Source organism: Aethalodelphis obliquidens, unplaced genomic scaffold, assembly GCF_003676395.1.
Source record: "Aethalodelphis obliquidens isolate GAN/ISIS:26980383/991018 unplaced genomic scaffold, ASM367639v1 scaffold28, whole genome shotgun sequence".
NCBI classification, from domain to species: Eukaryota; Metazoa; Chordata; class Mammalia; order Artiodactyla; family Delphinidae; genus Aethalodelphis; species Aethalodelphis obliquidens.
This window is the reverse complement of record NW_020837972.1, coordinates 1,916,858-1,934,918: the sequence shown is the minus strand read 5'-3', so window position 1 is coordinate 1,934,918 and position 18,061 is coordinate 1,916,858. Positions and strand designations below refer to the sequence as shown.

The 18,061-nt window shown below is 53.9% G+C and overlaps 1 protein-coding gene across 3 annotated transcripts in view; it reads left to right on the top strand.

Moving 5' to 3' along the window:
- The window catches only part of NF2 (NF2, moesin-ezrin-radixin like (MERLIN) tumor suppressor), a 78,478-nt gene extending 62,809 nt beyond the window's left edge, over nucleotides 1-15,669 (top strand). Inside the window, exons 15-17 of one of the 3 annotated variants that reach the window (XM_027124356.1) lie at nucleotides 798-963; nucleotides 2,359-2,403; nucleotides 12,868-15,669. In XM_027124356.1, the coding sequence (XP_026980157.1) occupies nucleotides 798-963; nucleotides 2,359-2,394 (202 nt within the window). In that variant the 3' untranslated portion in view covers nucleotides 2,395-2,403; nucleotides 12,868-15,669. Of the gene's footprint in view, nucleotides 1-797; nucleotides 971-2,358; nucleotides 5,101-12,867 lie in introns of those variants that run through there. The other 2 variants (XM_027124355.1, XM_027124357.1) reach the window with 2 other exon arrangements.
- The last annotated feature ends 2,392 nt before the right edge of the window (nucleotides 15,670-18,061 follow it).

Here is an 18,061-nt window from a genome sequence, read left to right as displayed (position 1 = left end):
TTGTGTGACTGTTTTCTAGGCGTGCTCAGCAGTACGTGGTTGTGTGATGACTGTTTTCTAGGCGTGCTCAGCAGTACACGGTTGTGTGATCAGGGTGAGGCTGCTTACTGCTTTTTCACAGTTCATGTTTTCTTACTCATTACCTGTGCGCACCAGGCACCACCCGTGCGTGGGAATCACTGCAGAAGGTCCCTTGTGTCTGTGCTGCCCAGTTTGCCTGGCTGTGCCCGTGTAGCTGGACACCCTGAGGATGGCTTCCTTCATAGATAACCATGTGTGCTTGCAGGTGGTGGTGGGCATCTTTCTATTCCTGGTGTTTGCTGAGTGAGCTTCTGTCATCTTTAGGAGATTATGTCCCAAAACAAGTAGGGATGTGGCCATGGCCTATCAGAAGAGGTCATTAGAATGGAATTACTTCTCCGAGAAGGGCTGAGACAAGATTGTTTTGGATGCCAGGAGGCTTGTTTCTTGTGTTGTTTTCTGTGTAGAACTAAAAACTATCTGTTATCCATTACAACTGGTATGAGAGTTTACTGAGGCTTTCCTACACTTCCTTCTGTTTAATCCCGACCACAGCCCTGTGATCGTTATCCCTATCTTATGGATGAGGAAACAGATGCAGAGCAGTTTAGTGACTGGCCCAAGCTCCCATGGCCCGCGAGTGGCCAAGCAGAGATGTGAACCCCAGGCTCAGACCCTGGGTCCCAGGCCAAGCAGCGTGTGGGTCTGGAGCCTTTCGGCCACGGTGCGCCTCACTGTTTGCCAGACCCCATGATACTCTGTCCTCTCTCTGGCAGAGTGGAGTATATGGAGAAGAGCAAGCACCTGCAGGAGCAGCTCAACGAACTCAAGACAGAGATCGAGGCCTTGAAACTCAAAGAGAGGGAGACGGCCTTAGATATTCTGCACAACGAGAACTCTGATCAGGGCGGCACCAGCAGCAAACACAATACCATTAAAAAGGTACCGAGTCTCTTGTCTTTTGCTGATTAGGGCAGTTGTTAATGAAATGTGAGGTTGGCATCTGGTTTCCTCAGTAGCCGAGTCATTAGACTGTTGTCATTTTTTATATGTACCTAGTTGAGGAAATTTTTTGACTCACGCCAGAAAGGGAATTTAATCTGCCAGTGTCTGTGAATCCATTGACTCGATGGAAGGGGAGCTTGTGTTAAAAGCTCTGATGAAATGAATCACGGTTACAGGACAGGTTTTGATCCATCATTTAGCAGTAAAGCAATTCTGTCTTTTAAGCCGAGGGGAGTTCTGCCCAGGGAGCTGCCTTACTTAATGAGAAAGCAAAATGAAAGGGAGGCTGTTGAGAATGGCCTCTCCCTCTCGTCTTTTTGCGCTTTTAAGTGGCAACGACTGTAAAATTCTGTTCTTGACTTGGAAACCAAATTCTGAATTTTTAACTTTTTTCAGACTTGAAAGGGAGTATCTAGAAGACCCTTAATGTTTTAAGAGATGAGACTTCATTTATGTTGCTAACAGTTTCATGTCTTTCTCCACGGATATTTTGAGCTTTCAGCATTTTGGAGGAAGTTAAATTCCATACTAACTATCAGCCCAAGAGTGTACATCTCTTACGCTGGGCAAAGCGGAAAGGTCCTCTCCTGCCAGGTGATGTCAGCTCCTGTCTCTTCCCCCAGGACCAGGCTAACACCCGTAAAATGGGGGTCAGTAAGACAAGGCTCTTCACTGAGTTTAGATGGTGATAGTTAGATGTGTTTCACCTTGTACGCTTTAGCGTAGTCTTTAAATTGATCTCCCAGTTTGAGAACTGTCTGTTTTCAAGAGATCTGTATCTACCTGCCATCGTTGAGGGGTACAGTCGGGAGCCCTGAATCCTCCCTCTTGACTCCGGTTAGTATTGGCACCGAGTAGAGAATTCCTTTTAATAGCGTGACCTGGAGGGAGAGACCTTTCCACAATCCACGTTCTTCTTTCCTCCAGCTTCTGTAACTTACCGGGTTTCCCTTCCAAACCAAATTCTGAAACAGTTAGCAAAGGGGAGCTGGAGCGAGGCCTCAGCCAGTGAGCAGAGAGAAAGAAGGATGACTGGGCCAGTGAGCCAGTTGGGCCTCACAGGAGCTGCCTCGGACCCCTCCCTGACCCACTCCTCCCCCGGGCGCCGGGCACAGGCTCATCTTTGCCACTGCTTCCATGAGCCGGGCCCTCAACCGCAGGGCCCTGGGGTGCTGAAAGCTGGGGAGACCCGTTTCCAAGCCATAAAAACACACAAATGAAGTGACTTGTCACAATTCAGGCCTGTCTGAGCATTTTGCAAATGGCACGTGTGGCATTGTTGATATCACAGGGTATGTTTTTGTTTTTCTTCATTTTATTTTGCTGGTTTAGCCTCAAGCCCAAGGCAGAAGACCTATCTGCATTTGAGCCCTCAAAGTAGGTTATTCCCAGGTACTCTGTATGTGGTGATGGGACTGACCTCTGTGATACTAACCCCTGCATGAGCTTGCCTGTCTCTGTCCCCGGGCCGTGCCGAGCCCTCCCGAGGGCAGGTGGCGCCTGGGGACTGGCCGCAGCATGCTTCGAGTCTGAGAGCAGGCATCCGCCCTGTGGGGCCAGAACAGCCTCCAGGGTCCAGAAGGCTGCCTCGTTCTGAAGAGCATGTCCCGGGGCTGTAGGACCAGCCGTCCTTCATCTTGTGTCGTTGTCGGGCTGGGGAAGGTCATGGCTTCTTGTCCGGTCAGGTCTGTCTAAAGTCCTTTGTCTTGGTGGCGTACTCCTTAGATAAATAACCCTAGCATGGAAACGGGGTCAATTTGGGTGTTCTTAAGACTGGTGCCTTTAAAACGAGATCAAGACCTTTCATGTGGTGACAGCCTCTGAAGACCCGCAGTCATACCTGGCGGCTTCTGGTCGTGGGATGAAGGGGCTGCCCGTGTTCCCTCATTTTCCTCTAGAGCCTCCCTTTCTGTACACATCTATTCTCTTTTCGAGTACAGCAAACCAATAACACAGGGGTCGATATGCAGTCAGGCTAAGCGGACTCTGTTTGCCAGCACACTAACGGCCACCTCTGCCTGGGCTTCTCCGCAGTCTGGGGCACGGTCGCAGTCGGCGTGAATTCATGTCGGAACAGAGAAATCTGGGCACCCAGCAGACGGGTAGTCAGTGCTCGTGGAGTGAATTAATTGAATAATTGCTGCTTTCCTTCTGCAACAGTTCATTATTCTCCCAACAGGCCTAGGCAGTGGAGAGAATTTATTACGCGCAATAATAACATCCTGCCTCTGCTCCTCGCCTGCTCCCCAGTAGTACCCCCGCCAGCAAGCCCACCCACACCTGACAGTCACATGGGATGTGTCCTTTGGTGTCCTCACCGTGCTTTCTGCTCCTAGAATAAAATAAGCCCATTGGAAGCTCTGTGCGAAACAGTGCGATCTGGCATAGGAGAGGTCCTATTTGTGGTTGCTATTAAAGTCCCAGATGGATCTCATTAGAAGATGGATTCGATCTGTCAGTGGTTCCAGGAACCCATGGCGTGAACCACAATTTGCGTGTGACACTTTTGTTTAGCAGGCTCCTGTTTCTTCAGCTTTCATACCGCACGCTGGCGCTGAACACGCCAGCACCAAGCGGCGCATGCTCCACGCCGGGCAGGTGTGAAGAGCACGGAGTGGGCGGGCCGGGTGGCCCCTCTGCTCAAGGGATCACCCCGTGGCACCCAGAGGACCCCGGGGCGGCTCCACGGTGGCTTCCTGGACCCCGTGGCAAGCACAGGGGCATGCAGGAAGTCCCTTTTTGTCTTAGTCTGTGCTGTCAGATATTCTCTGCATGTGACCGTCCTGTTCTACCTTGATATGATTTCATCTCTCTTCTTTCTGTAATGATTCAGAACGCTTAACTTCTTCAGGGACCCAGTTCTGACCGTCAGTTCTCACTGAGCTGTGATTATAGACAAATGATGTTTGATTTGTAGTCAAATGTGTACCGCTCCTAGGACATGCACAGAAGCCTTTTTTTTTTCTTTTTATTTAGTGTCTTGATGTGAACTTGTTTTCAAAGTATTCTGCCAAGCTCCAGTTAATCAAGAATTCTGATTAATCAAGGATTAATAAAATGGAGTTGGCTCTTAAGACAGCTGGACTTAGTATCACCAGATTAAATAGTGGCAGCTTTTGCTACACGTGAAGTTGGATGCACTTTCCACTTTCTCGACTTTGGTGGTCCCTGTGGCCAGTGACCAAGCCTGACAGCCAGTCACCTGCTGTGCTGGGGCGGCTCTGGCCTTGTGCCTGCTGTGGTCTGGGCTGAAGTGAGCCTAGCTGATGAGAAATACCACGGCGGGCTTTGAAGTGTGGGCGCCTAGAATGTCAAGGGCACAGCTCCATCTAGAAAGTCCAGGATGAGAAATGCAGACCGGTGGTGAACTGGAGAGTGTCCGTTGTCCTGAAACTTGTCATTAATCTTGGTTCAAACCAGCCTGCATTGATTTTTGTTTTGTTTTTCATGTCTTTTGATCATACATTTCTTCAAGGAAAGACTGGTTCTGCTACCTCCCGTGATCCGGATGTACTCCTCCCCGTTGCTGTCTGTCCTCTCCTGCCTCACCTCGAGGCTGGTGTCTGACCCTGACTCATCAGGACCCTCCAGGGCTGGTGACTCTTAAGCTAATTACAAGGGTTTACCCACAAGTTACATGGGAATGCTGAGAGGCAGTCCAGTTTTCTTCACCAGGGTTGCCGCTGCTCTGCCACTTACTATCTCTAAAATTCTTACCTTCTGTTAAGGGTCAGTGTCCTCACCTGTAAAAAGGGAATAAACAGTTCGTTCCCCCCCAGGATTGTTATGAGAATTTAGTGAGTTCACTGTAAGGACTCAGCGAGTGCTTAAAATTATATAAAGAAACAAATCTGCTTGTGAGCCTGGGCCGAGGGACGTACCACAGTTACGTGCACAACTTGTGACACGCGTATACAGTAAGTGTTTTAGTTTCTGTGTGTTTAGAGGTAAAAACTTTTAAAACTCCAGAATGAACTCCGCTGACTGTACTATCTGATTTGGATTTGCAAGGCTGTATTTTTCTCCTCCTGCTAATCTTTTTTTTTTTTTTTTTTTTTTTTGCGGTACGCGGGCCTCTCACTGTTGTGGCCTCCCCCATTGCGGAGCACAGGCTCCGGACGCGCAGGCTCAGCAGCCATGGCTCACGGGCTCAGCCGCTCCGCGGCATGTGGGATCTTCCCGGTCCGGGGCACGAACCCGTGTCCCCTGCATCGGCAGGCGGACTCTAAACCACTGCGCCACCAGGGAAGCCCTCCTCCTGCTAATCTTAACTCCACATTTCAATTTTCTCCCAATCGATAATCAGTACAACTGGTTTGGCATTTGCATCTGAGTCCCAAGCGGTGCTAGTGATCAGAAGCTGCCTTTGGGAACGTAGATTTGTGGCATTCTCGGGGGGAGTGACCATGACATGTATTCCTGGACTCTGGGTCTTGTGAGCGAGGGTGTGGGGTCTGGCAGTGAGGCTGGGGGAGGGGGACATGGTGTCTTGGGCTTGAACCTCTTGCCTTCAGAGCCACTGCACTGATGAAGTGAGTGGTGGCCAGGTGTGACTTAGCTGGGCAGCACATTCTGGAGGTGACAACACGTTCGCACCCTTCATCCCCTCTCAAGGGACAGCTTCACTCCCCAATTCTGGGCTGGTATGAGCGCCAGGAAACTTGTCTTTGTTTTTTGTGCCCGTGGTCTCTGAAGAAGCACAGGATTTCAAAGGCAGTCGACAAATGAGAAATCCTGTGGGTCATAGAGCTTAGAAAGCTTATTTTTTTCGTAAATGGTGTGAACCATCGAGGTCTAGCTGTGGCTTCCGCTGGTGGAGGAGCAGGAATGAGGAGCCTCGACATTTATCTGAAGCTCCAGCCGCCTCTCTCAGATCGGGAAGACATAAAAGTTCAATGTCATCTTCAATTTGCATGGACTCCCTTTGGAGATGCAGGGCTGGCCGAGTCAAGTGGAGCACTTAAAACACCAGGGAAGTGACAAATCACAGGGCGAGGGTGAAGAAGCGTGAAAGGCGTCTCCCACAGTTAAAGCAACCAGTCAGGCCTCCCTTATGACCTCCATCAGCATCGCCTGCCTGGACGGGGGCAGCTCCACAGGCTGCGCTGCCCGTGTGGTGAACACATTCAGCACCCCTAGACCCCGCCCAGGGACCCACAGGGCTCTGCCTGCTTCGGAAACCCTGTGATGTCTGGTGGAGCGTCCCCTGCCTTGGCTCCCTGGCTCCAGAACTTTCCCTTTGTGAGAACAGGGCAGATGTGGTGGGGGGAGGGTGGAGAAGAAAGGGGAGCAGGAGTGGAGTGGGGAGCAGGGGTCAGCAGAGGCACCAGGTGTGGATGAAGAACACAGGAGCGAGGGCACTGGCTCCGTGGGAAGCTCGGGGGAGGCGTCGCAGGCATGGGCTGGTCTCAGGGCACCCTCCTCCTGGACGTGAAGCCTGGGCTCATCCCTGAAGGCCACTCCCACCTCACGCAGACTGAATGTCCACGCGCCTCTTAACTGTCGAGCGCTTCCAGTTTTCTTGCTTGTTCCTGGTAGCTCCCTAGGTAGAAGATTCTACCAGCCTCTTTGCCAAAAGACCACGATCCAGTCCCTCCCTTTGGTCGGTGGGCTTTACCTGGTCAAGCAGTTGCCCTTTGGGAGGCGTTGAGGAGTGTGCAAAACCTGCCTCGCCCTTCTAGGGTATTTTACCACCATTTGGAAGTGTCTGAGGACATTAGTGGGCCTTATTGGATGCAGTAAGACATCTCATTTGGTCCCTCAGCACTGAAGATACGTTTCAGTGCAGCATTCCTCCAGCACCTGATTTGTCACTGCAACAGCGGGAGGGAAGAGTCGGGATGCAAACTCATTCTGCAGGCTCGAGGTTCTATTCTTATGATCCTTGCTGTGATTTCCCTTCTGATATTGGCAATTAGAAATGACATCGGTCTATCTGCCCCATTTCCCGAAGGTGCTCGTTCAGAGTGCTCTGTGCCCATCAGTTAGCCTCCCCCTGCCCAGCGAGGTGAATCAGGCCGATTCGTCCATTTTCCAGGTGGAGGAATGAAGTGAGGCCCTGCCAGCATCACACGGGCAGCTTGAGACATGGGCAGATACTGGTTTCCAGGCATCATCCTGCCACTTTAGGTCCCTAAAGGATTAGTAAACCAAAGGCACCCTCTGGGTTTTCCCAGGCATATTTCTCTCTAGAGCAGATACAGTAGCTGATACCAAACTGGATTTGTTAATTGTGGTGGACTCGGCCCTTCATCCTACCTCTGCTTAGGGATAAGTGTGTGGACAGCTCTCTCCCCGTGCACATCACCAGATGGTATTTGGGTACAAGCTGTCAACTAGCAAGACAGCTGAATAGCTTAATCTGACCCGTTTATAGCAGCCATCCCCCCTCACCGGCCCTGCCCCCTCAGCTTTGATTTGGAAGGGGAATGTTTATCACACCCCAAACCAGAGATTATGTTGGAATTTGCTGCTGCTGGATTTGGCTGTCACCTTCCTGCTCCTGGTGGAGAATCTGCCTGTCCTTTTGTATCTGCGCCCTCCCCCGCTCCTTCGTTCTCAATATGTAGTGGTTGAGAGGAAGTGTAACATGATTTTAGGGCTTGCATTTCAATTCCACTGCATTTTTATGGGACAAGCAGAGTCTCAGCGCCTAGAGTTATTAGGTTAGTATCTAAAATGGGTTCAGCGTTGTGGGTCTTTTTGTTTAAAATGAATTAGACGCTCCCCCACCCCTTCTTCTCTTCTCCCCCTAGGGATGAGTGGATTGAGGTGAGGCCCCCAGAGACTAGTTGGAGGAATCCTGGCGCTCTGGTTAGTTTTCTTCTCCCAGCTTAATTGTAGAGCTTCTTCTCTCTCATCACTGATAGCCGAAGTGGCTCTGTGTCCCACCCACCCCCTTTTGCTTTAGGAACAAGATTATCACAGTGCGGCCTTGTGAATCAATTTCTCTGTGCTGATGAAAGTGTAATTCATTCTTAATCAAACAGCCTTGCTGCTGCAGGCTCTGTGCCGGAATACATTTAGTTATTCTGTCTTCACTTTGGGAAGCAATCCCTCTCAAAAGGACTTTTGGAGGAGAGCTGGAAGGAGGGAGCTGGCAGCCAGCCTGGGGCTGTGGTTTTCCAGCAGGGGGCACTCCTGGGAGTGAGGCCGGAGGAGCTTCGTAGCTGGAAGCCTTCACTGCAGAGCAGGCCAGGAAGGATTGGCGAGCCTGGTGCTGGTCTCGATGCTTCAGGCTTGCTGTCTCTACACCCTGGGGCCCTCTCTCAGGGGCAAGCCAGGTCCTTGTATCTAGACGGGCTGCCTGAAACCCTCGCCCAGTGAGTGGGAGCCCATGAGTCTGCATATTGTTTGCATGCCCAGGTTCAGGAGAGGCTGCCGGGTACCAAGTCCTTCCCTAGGGTTGGAGGAACCAGCCTCCTGTCTTTTTAAGGAGACAGAAGTGTCTCCCGAATCTGATTCATTAGCTGGTGGAGGTGTCTGTTCGGTGATACTGCACACAGCTCGGGTGGTGTGAAGAGGTCTCGCCCTGCCAGAAGGCTCCCCGTCCTGCCCTTGCACAGCCTGGTGGCCGTCACAAACAATGGGCAGTGTGATGGGGAGGTGGCTGTGGGGGAATTCTGCCAGGCTGTGTCTATCAAGGCTGGGCAGGAAGAAGGGGCCAGGCCACAGGTGGGCCAGAGCGCCCCCAAGACAAAAACCACACCATACAGATATGCAGCCGAGAAAGAAGAGGAAGTTTGTCTCCTCAGAATGGAGCTGGATTAGTGACAGACTTGAACAGCCGGTTCAGTCAAGAGAGAACTTAATTCCTCCTGTATTATTCACACGGCGGATTTTAATCAGATGTGAGGAGACAGCTGCAAGAGAGAAGCGGGTCAGTCCCGTGCCTGGTGAGGAAACTTCATGTTCTTTTGTCATCTTCAGGGAACTGGTGAGAGGAACGTGGGGTGCAGAGCTCCCGGAGGGGCTGGATGCGGCCGCCAGGACTCCCTGGCCGCCTCTGTCTGGACCCAGGGGGAGTTTTGGACGGTGCGGGGCAGACGTGGCCACCAGTCATGCTCGGGCAGAACTCTACCCGCGTGTCCTCAGAAGGATTCAGAGAAGGTGGACCAGACTTGACAGGTCCCAGAATGAGGCAGCCACTGTCCAAGAGGCCCTGCTTGTCTGTCTGCGTAATGAGGCCTTTCTGCTTCACCACCTGCTGGAATTCGGAGTCCGCCCAGCATGGCAGCGTGGTCGTAGAGCCACGTTCTGTGCACCTGGGGAGTCCCCCATGGCACCGCCCCAGTCCTGGAGGTGCTGCCCCCCAAGCAGTGGGTCTGGGGTGATGACAGGTGTTGCTGGATCACCAAAGGGGCTGCAGGGTGGTGGGTGGCCCTCACGGCTGACTCCGGCTCTCACCGTTTGGCACCGCAGGATGCGAGGCCCAGGGTGGCGGATCATCTCTGTGGTCCCTTTGCCACGCTGTGTGGAGAGCCAGGCCCGTCCCTGAGCAGGAAGGTGTACCGAATGCTGACGTGGCTTGTACACCTTGGGGTAGGAGAGGGTAGCGGGAATCCAGGATGCTTGTGAGCCGATTTCCAGGAGTCTACGAAGACGACCTGCAGAGGCCGTTCCCTTTTTGAAGGGCTAGCTTTGTGCTGTTTCCTCTAAGCCTTCCCCTCCTCCTTTACGGATACCTCCTGCCTGAGGCTACACGGTAAATGTGACAGTGAGCTTTCTAGAAAGAGCAGGTGGTAAGGGATTCCACAGGTGAGGGGAGGGCTGGGGTGTGGGGCGGAGCCGGGCCGGGAGCGCAGCTGGCAGTGCCTGAGGGGGAACCTCCCTGCCCCTGGGCTTGAGTCCCCATGTGGAAGAAAGAAGCCCAGGCTTCTCCCCACGGACCGTCCTCACTGCCCAGCTCCCCGGCCTGTGCTCCAGCATGAGCAGGTCCTGATGCCTGAGATCAGGGACGCTGTGGAGGTAGGGCAGGCAGAGGAAGGGTTCCAGCCGCACCAGTCAGCTCGTGCGGGATTATCCTCTGATGACGGGCTTCCTGTTGGAATTGGAACCACCACAAACTGTACAGAAAGGGTGAAAGGCGGGGGCGGGGCAGCCAGGTCTGCCTGTGGGCCGAGGTGGGACGCTCCAGTGCCCTTGGTGTCAGCAGCCACGTCCGCCACCTCCGTCCGGTGGCTCTGCCCATCCCTCCAACAGCCTGGAGACCATGGTACTGTCTTCTTGCCGAGGCTGCGCATCCAGGGTGCTCTCCTGCTTCTGCACGGCCAGCGTTCGATCTCGCACCGCACCTCTCCTTGGGCTGGGGTGCGACTGCTGCTCTTGTGAGATAGGAGGTCAGTGCGGGCTGGGATCCAGGGCAGTGTGTTGCCCACTCGAAGAGGCCTTTGCCTCCCAATAAGCACACGCTCAAGTGACTGGAGTCTGGCACTGCCAGAGCTGCCAAAACCCTCCACTGGCACCTCGAGGGGATAGCCAGCACGCAGCTCCGGTAGGAGGATCCAGGAATTCTTGGAACCATCATTGTACAAACGGGCAGGAGGCTCTCGGAAGCCCCCACAGCCCGGGCTCCGTGCCTGGGGAAGAGGCCAGGCCTCTTGGGGGCATCTGCTCTCCCTGCCTCAGAGGCTGTGAACCCTGCCTTCGCCCTCACCCCTCCAAATCTGCCCTCTGCCCTGCTCCCCCTGGAAGGAGAGGAGTCGGAGCTGGGGGAGGGGCGATGTGACACTGCTGTTAGTAACACCAGCTGTAGCGTTTCACCACGCGCCAGGCACGGCACCGAGCGCTCTGTAGAGTTTCTGTCCCTCCGCACGTCACCCTGCGAGGCAGGGGCTGCCACCACCCCTGCTTCTCGGTGGGAACTGGGGCCAGACGGAGTCAGTGACCTGCCCAGGACCACCCAGCCGCCCAGATGGGCTTTGGGTTGGTCAGTCTGGCCGTGCCTGTGAGTGACTCAGTGTATGGAAGGAAGGGCTGCGGCAGAGGCCCCGTCCCCTGCAGGTCCCCTGTACCGTGAGGAGCCGGCCTGAGGTCTCCCCGGGAGTGTGGGAGGAACCCGAGTGGAGACACGGGGTTTCACACCTCTTGATTCACTTTCCCCCAAGAGCCTTTTTGTCCCGGTGGCTCTCTGGCTGTCTTTCTTTCTTCCCCAGTTACCATCCTTGCTCCCATTATCACAGAGCACGTAACTCCCGGCCCGTCTCCTCTGCTTGTGTTTAGGGAGAAACCCATCCTTCTAGAGGGAGTTCCTTTTCAGCAAAGAAATGAAAGGTTTCTCCACTCCCGTTGGAGCTGGGCTTTCCAAAGGGTTTCTGAAATTGGTTCCACTGAAAAAAAGAGCTCAGATGTCTCCTTGCATTTAGCTTGTTAGTCAGGAACTTCAAGGCCAAAAGATTTGGCAGGATTTAAAGAGCTGGCTCTCAAGCTGTCTCATTTTGAGTGTACTGATGCTGCGTGTCTTTGATGGTGAAGTGGTTGGTTTGGAGTCTTCTTCCCCCACCCTGTGGAGAGCCAAGCTCTCTTTGGATTCAGGGACTGCCAGAGGTCGAGGGAATGGGCCAGACCATCTAGCCTGGCCCCATGGTTTAACTCCAGAGAAAAGCGGCTCAGAGAGGTCAAGGGTGTCCACTGAGGCTACACAGCGAGGTGGTGACGGAGAATTAGCGCCTGGGCCTTCTCAGCCCCAGGTGGAATTCTCAACTTTCCCCTGCATCTCACCATTTCCTTATCGTTATCACCTACATCTCATTCACTCAACAAACTGAGCTTCTGCTATGTGCAAAGCACTAAGCTAAGTGGTTTGAGGGTATGAAGATGAACAGTACGCACTCTGTGTCCCCCCTCCCTGAAGACACTCCTTAGCAAAATCCCAGAGCTGGGTATGGGGCACACAGTCTCACCCAAGTAACTGATTTCAGGAGTAGAGCAGGAAGCAGGGCACTGGGGGTGCGCCCATGCCAGATGCTTCTGTTTGGGGAGATCCTGGGAAGGGACCTCCCGAGTTGGGGGATTGGGGTTTGGCAGCCCGGGAGGTCGCAAACCCTAGTTAGTGCTTTATCTGCCAATCAGAGAGCTCCACCGCCGATCCTCCCTCTCCCTTCCACGTCTTCTCAAGCTTGTGCCGCTCAGGACAGCATTCCTGGGAAGGCCTCACAGTTTCTGCCCAGAGGACCGCCCCATGTGCTGCGCCCTCCCTGCCTAAACCAGCCCTACCTGGAAAGCCAGTTGCCTCCCAGTTTGTGGATGGAAACCCCCTCTCAGCTGCCAGGTCACGGGCAAGTCTGCTTTGGGGCCACCTGGGGAGCCAGGAGTGGAAAGGATGAGCTCTTCCTCACCTGACACAGGCCTGCCCTGCCCGAGGCCATGTCTCCTTGCCCGAGCAGCGTGCCCAGGGCATGAGGACTGAGACACTTGCATTGCTGAGCTGGCCCTCGAGCCCTGGAGTGGATGAGCACCCAGGCTGGGACCAGCACGGACAGCACAACAAGAGGCATCGTTAGAGACTCCTTTGTAGACGGGGATGTGAGAATCTATTAAAATGCCCAGGGTTCCCCTGCCCTCTGTGAAAAGGCGACATTGATGACATTTTCCTGCTGACATGCTTCTGCCCACCAGCCATCCCTCCTGGCACGTCCTCATTTGTCACCTCCTAATTTGAGTTCCTGGGCAAATCTGGAAACTTACTTGGGATTGACCACGAGCTTCTTGAACATCTACTTGAACCGTCTTCCCTTTCACTCCCAGCCACCTTTGAGTTTAGTCCGGGAGGCAGGAGGGCATCCTGTCGTGAAAGAGCTGAAAGCCAGCTCCCCTTTCACTTTCTTCTCTGCTTCCTTGCAGCTCACCCTGCAGAGCGCCAAGTCCCGAGTGGCCTTCTTTGAAGAGCTCTAGCAGGTGACCCAGCCACCCGAGGACTGGCCACTTCTGCTTGCAGCACCGATGGGATGGGCCTGACACCGAGGGAGCCATCCGTGGGCGGGCTGGATGGGGGCTTCCTTGGAGCTCTGGAGCTTTTCCTGGCTGAGCGGAGAGCCCAGCCCCCTTCACGTGCAATTGCCTTGAACTATGACCCTGCAGAAGTATCTCTCTTGGGGTTCTAGTTCTCCTGACCTGAGTCTTTAAATTTTTTTGAGTATTTGCCTTTCCTTATCTAATGTGGGATTCCGTGCTTCCTTCGTCCAAAGCACCCTGGGGTGTGTGTCTTACTGTCCACTGCTGACCTCCCAGCCCTGTCTGGGAAGTGGCTGTAGGAAGTGAAGTACACAGGCCCCCTGGAGACCGGAAGGCTGGTGGCATTCCCCCCCCCCCCCAGGGTTCCAGAAAATTCATCTCCTTCACTGGTGAGGAACTGGCATGGGAAGAAGTGTGGCCGCCCAAGCCCAGGCCCACAGCAACCTGCCTGCTACACGTCACTGGAGGGCGAGCCAGGCGACGGGTCCTCGGCCTAGGCACCCCTGAGGTAGCGCTCGGGCTGCCAGCTGGTGGGGAATGGGAAAGGCAGCTGTGCCTGGGGGAAGACCCGGCAGAAGCTGTGATGAAGGGCTGCCTGCCAGCAGAGGGCCTGGGAGGCCAGCAGAGCCGTGTAGGAACCTGCACCCTACAAAACACTCGCTGCCTTTCTTCTGCCACCTCAGACCAGGGTCCAGGAGGCAGGCGGGGCCCTCTCCAACCGTAGCCTCTCTCGCACGTGGCAGGCGGGGTGGGGGGGCTCCCCGTCACTCTAGTCAGCACCTGGCAGCCCAGCCATGACCGGGGTCTCTGTAGGGCTCTGAGGCCCCGACACCCAGTTCCACTGGCCCCAGTCTGCCTCGTTGATCTGAATGGTCTTTCCTCCCGGCCACACGCCAGCAAGGCTCTCCCCCCCGTGGCTGTACCTGGGCCTGCTTGGCTGTTGCCCTCGTCTCCTTGAGAGCCCTTCGCCTTATGTTCTCCCCTGGGCCATGTGAGGGAGGGGATGCAGGTGACCCCTCACAGTCAGTGCTCTGCACCTGCCGACACACGACCCCCGGCCATGCCGGGTGGCAGCAGGTCACAAAGCCACCCCATGGCCCATACTCACTCCTTGGTTTGGGGCCGCTTTCCTGCCCTTTCTTCCTCCATGGCTGGTGGTGCTGCTGTGACCCGCCAGGCCATTCACATCCTTCCGATGAGGCTGCTGTGCAGAGCCGGGGATAAGTGCTAACCAGTGAAAAGAAGTGTATTAAACAAAGGCGTGGGAGGGTCTGGAGATTTCCTGAGGGCAGAAGTAGCTTCTGGCAATCCTGTGTGGTTTTGAGAAACTGAGAAGCTCGCAGAGATCCTGCCAAATTCCGTGGTCAAGCTGACCTAGTGGTGTCCTGGGCTTGCCGCCACCTTCTTGGGTCACCTTGCACGGTGTAAGCCAGCCCTATGTGTCCCCCCAGCCCCTCAGGACATGCAGGGTGGGACTCCGAATCTGGACACTAAGCATGAATGGCTGTAGCTGGAAGGTTCCCTTGTGTCTCTCTGTCCCTCCGAGGCCTCTTCCCCTGAGACACGGTCCCGGCGGGGCTCCTCCGGCCGCGTTTGTAATGTAAGGTCTGACAGTTGTGAGGCTGTTTCCTCAGGCTCACCACCCATCCCTAACCTGCACAGTTAGTCTGTAACAGTGGCTGTGGGCACAGAGCATGGTGGTCATTCATAAAAATGTTGTCAGGCTTAGTTTTTTTATTATTTAACTGCTGTGTGTATGTCTGAAGTCTGGGAAATGCCGAGCCATGCAGCCACAGGGGAGCCGGCTGGGATCTGAGCTGTGGAGGGAGCAGACTCTGGAGGGCCGGCAGAGCCTGGCTCCAGCAGGGACAAGGCAGCTCTCCTTGGGGACGAGAGCTGGCAGGTACCTCCCAGAGATGAACAGGCGGAGAGGATGGCGGCCCTCAGAAATATCTTGAGCCCCAGTGGAAGAAGGAATGAAAGCAGAGCTTGGTTTTCAGGGCGTGTGCCAATGGCCGAGGTGACTGTGTGATTTGTAAGTGAATGAGCTTAGGTCTTATTAAGTAAGGAAGCCCCCGACCTCCATTGAGAGCAGGGCCCTGCCCGGATTGTTTCCTTTGAAGTGCTCCTGATGGTCCTTGGGCAGAAGCACCGTGCTGGTAACACTCAGCGAGGCTGCGCTGGCAGCCCCTGGCGGGTCCACGCAGGGCACCTCGTTGATCTGATTTAGGCTCCACCTCAGCCCCAGCGGCTCTGTCCTGTGCTGTCCTCACAGTTATTTGCGCACCCACCGGGCCCTGCTGGACAGCACCCCGCGGCACTACTTAACGCTTCCTGAGTGATCGCGTTCTGTAGTCTTGGGGACAGGTTTCTCTCTCCCTTTCTTTTCTCTTTCAAATCAAAACCGCAAGTCCTGAGGGTAACAACCTGCGACTGGCTAAGCTTCGCCTGCTGGCAGGACTGGGGCCTGCAGGCCCTTGGCAGGGAGATGGCCTCTCCCAGCCTCCCCGGGGCCAGGCTGGCCCCTCTGGGCTTCCAGGGAAGCTCCATCCACCCGTTTTCAAAGACTTCAAACCATCCTTCTTCCTATGGGGCCTCCTGTCAGGGCCACACCAGGGAAGGCTATTTTCTATTCTGGGGGGTTGTTGTAATTTAAATGATTGTTTTAATAAAAATTCTAAGTTGTAAAAAGTTCGTCTTGGGCTCCCTCAGTTTGCTTGTTGCTCTGGCCATTGAAGTGGTGACTGGGGCTGGGGGGTGGCGGCTCCCTGATGTCTGGGACCTCAGCTCCAGCCCCACGTCTTTGGTGGTGAAAGGGTCCCCTTTTCCAGGCTGACGACAGCACCGCGACTGTGCCTTCACCAGGACACCCCTCGTGCTTCCCGTGAGGCAGGCCCTGTACTGGGTCCCAGTCTCTCCATGTCCTTCCCACACCCCTCGCCTGTCCTCAATTCTAGACCTGAAAACTAGGGCACCAGACTGGGCAATCGCTCCAGGCACTCCTGCTCTGGAAGATGGGGCGTGGGCAGCATGCAGAGCCACTGGGGGCCCAGGCACAGCCTGCAGGACAGATGAGGCCCTGCTGTGGTCACAGCGCCACATGCCATTCACACTTGGAGTTGGGAACGACCGCTGCAGAGCTTTGGGGTTTTTTTGCTGGTTTTATTGTTTTAGTCAACAAAAGTCCTTTATTAAGACCAAAACTACTATAGGATAATTCTATCCCAAATCATGCAACCTAAAATAGAGATTCAGGTGGCACAATATGTTCTCAGGACTTCTGAGGGTCCACAGGGCTGCCTATCAAAGTACACAAAACTTTCCAAGAGTTTGAGTTAAATATAACCAGCTTTTTATATACTTTGGAAAGATATGAAGTTGTAAAACTAGAGAATTTTGAAGTTTTTAAACATTTTGTTAGTTTTAAATGTATAGAATTAGTAACTAATTCAACTTTTTGTTAGATGAATAACATGAGACTGCTGCGTTTATTTTTTAGCTGAAGTATAGTTGATTTACAATGTGTTAGTTTCAGGTGTGCAGGAACTGCTGCATTTCTTAAATGTAGGTTATGTTATTTTCAGTGATTGGAAATAGTTTTATTTCCTACGTAGTCCAAGCTGGAGAAAATACTTTATAAATACTGGTCATTTGAAGCTGTCCAGACAATATTTTTACCTGACTTTTTTTAAAAAGCCAACTCCTGACCCCCAAGAGATAGTAAGGCTCTCACAGATCCCAAGGGCTCCATTCAGTGGGGTTAGAATTAATAATACTGATATTTGGGTATTGGGAGACAGGTTGAATTCTCCTCTGCTTTTTTTGGTTTGTTTTTAGTTTGTTTTGACCGTGCTGTAAACCCAAAGCTGCAGGCCGGACCTGGGTGTTTAATTGTGGCATTTGCAGCCCGGCCCCATTAGGTCCTTCAGTGGCATTCCTGCCAGCACTTCATCCTTTTCTGTCGTCCTCGCCTGAGCTGAGCACCTGGCAGATGTCCCCAGGGCTGCCCACCCCAGAAGCCTTCGCTTTGGAGGAGTGGGTCGGGAGCCACCCACGTATAACAATGAGTTGGCAGCCGGACTCTGGGGGGAAAGGTATCAGTGAGAAGATTGCTGCAACCATGTCTAATCTAATCTCTTGAGCGTCTGAAGAAGAGAGTCGAGCCGTCTGTGTGTTCTCCGTCTCCGTCTCAGACAGCCCAGGCAGCTGAGAGAGGCCAAGGGCTCCTCTCCCCTCCCGGGCCGCGGCGGGACTCCCTGGCAGCCTGTCATTACTGCATTACAGCAGGATGCTGCGGCCACAGTCCCGGCCCTGGTAGGGAGTCCAGAGCTCGCTTACACGGAGAAGGCTCAGGGCTGTTCAGCACTGCCAGGACCTGAGCTGACTCAGAAGAACCCCCACCGGGTCCCCTCCCGGTTCCCACTTGATGCCCATTTCCCACTGGGGTAGTAGCCCCAGAATAGCACCTGGCATGTTGCCTCTGAGCCAAAGAAATCAAGACATCTCCTGGAGAGGTCCGCAGCCGGAGCTGCATGCTTGCTCTGTGCCTCCCGGCTGCCCCTCTGTAACGAGGGTTGGCAATGATGCCTCTGGGTACCTCTGAGATGTTGTCAGGATAACATGAAGAACAGACACAAAAAACACTCAGATTTCTAAGGAAAAAGAGACGAGGATGTGCAGCAGTACCACCGTTATTTACAAGTAACAGAAGCAGTACACATGAAGAAACATGAAATCTTTTCTTTACACCCAGCCATGCGGAGGGCTAAGGAAACCACATAGCTGAGGGGCTCAGGGCCCACAACTTGGAACTCAGAAAGACCTGGTTTCAGTCACTTAGCGGCCATGTGATCTAGGCAAGTCACCTAAGTTTTGGGCACTGCAATCTCTTCATCTAAAAGGGGAGTTTTATAGGGTTTTGTGGGGATCGTTTATGCCTGGGAAGCTCTAAGCCCAGTGCCACACGGGGAAGGTGACTCTCTCTGGATGCTTCCTTTGGAGGGGTGGGGGGCTTACAGGAGGAAGCAGGAAAAAAGCAAGTGGACACCCAGAGGAAGCCCCAGGTCAAGAGGGACCAGGCCCC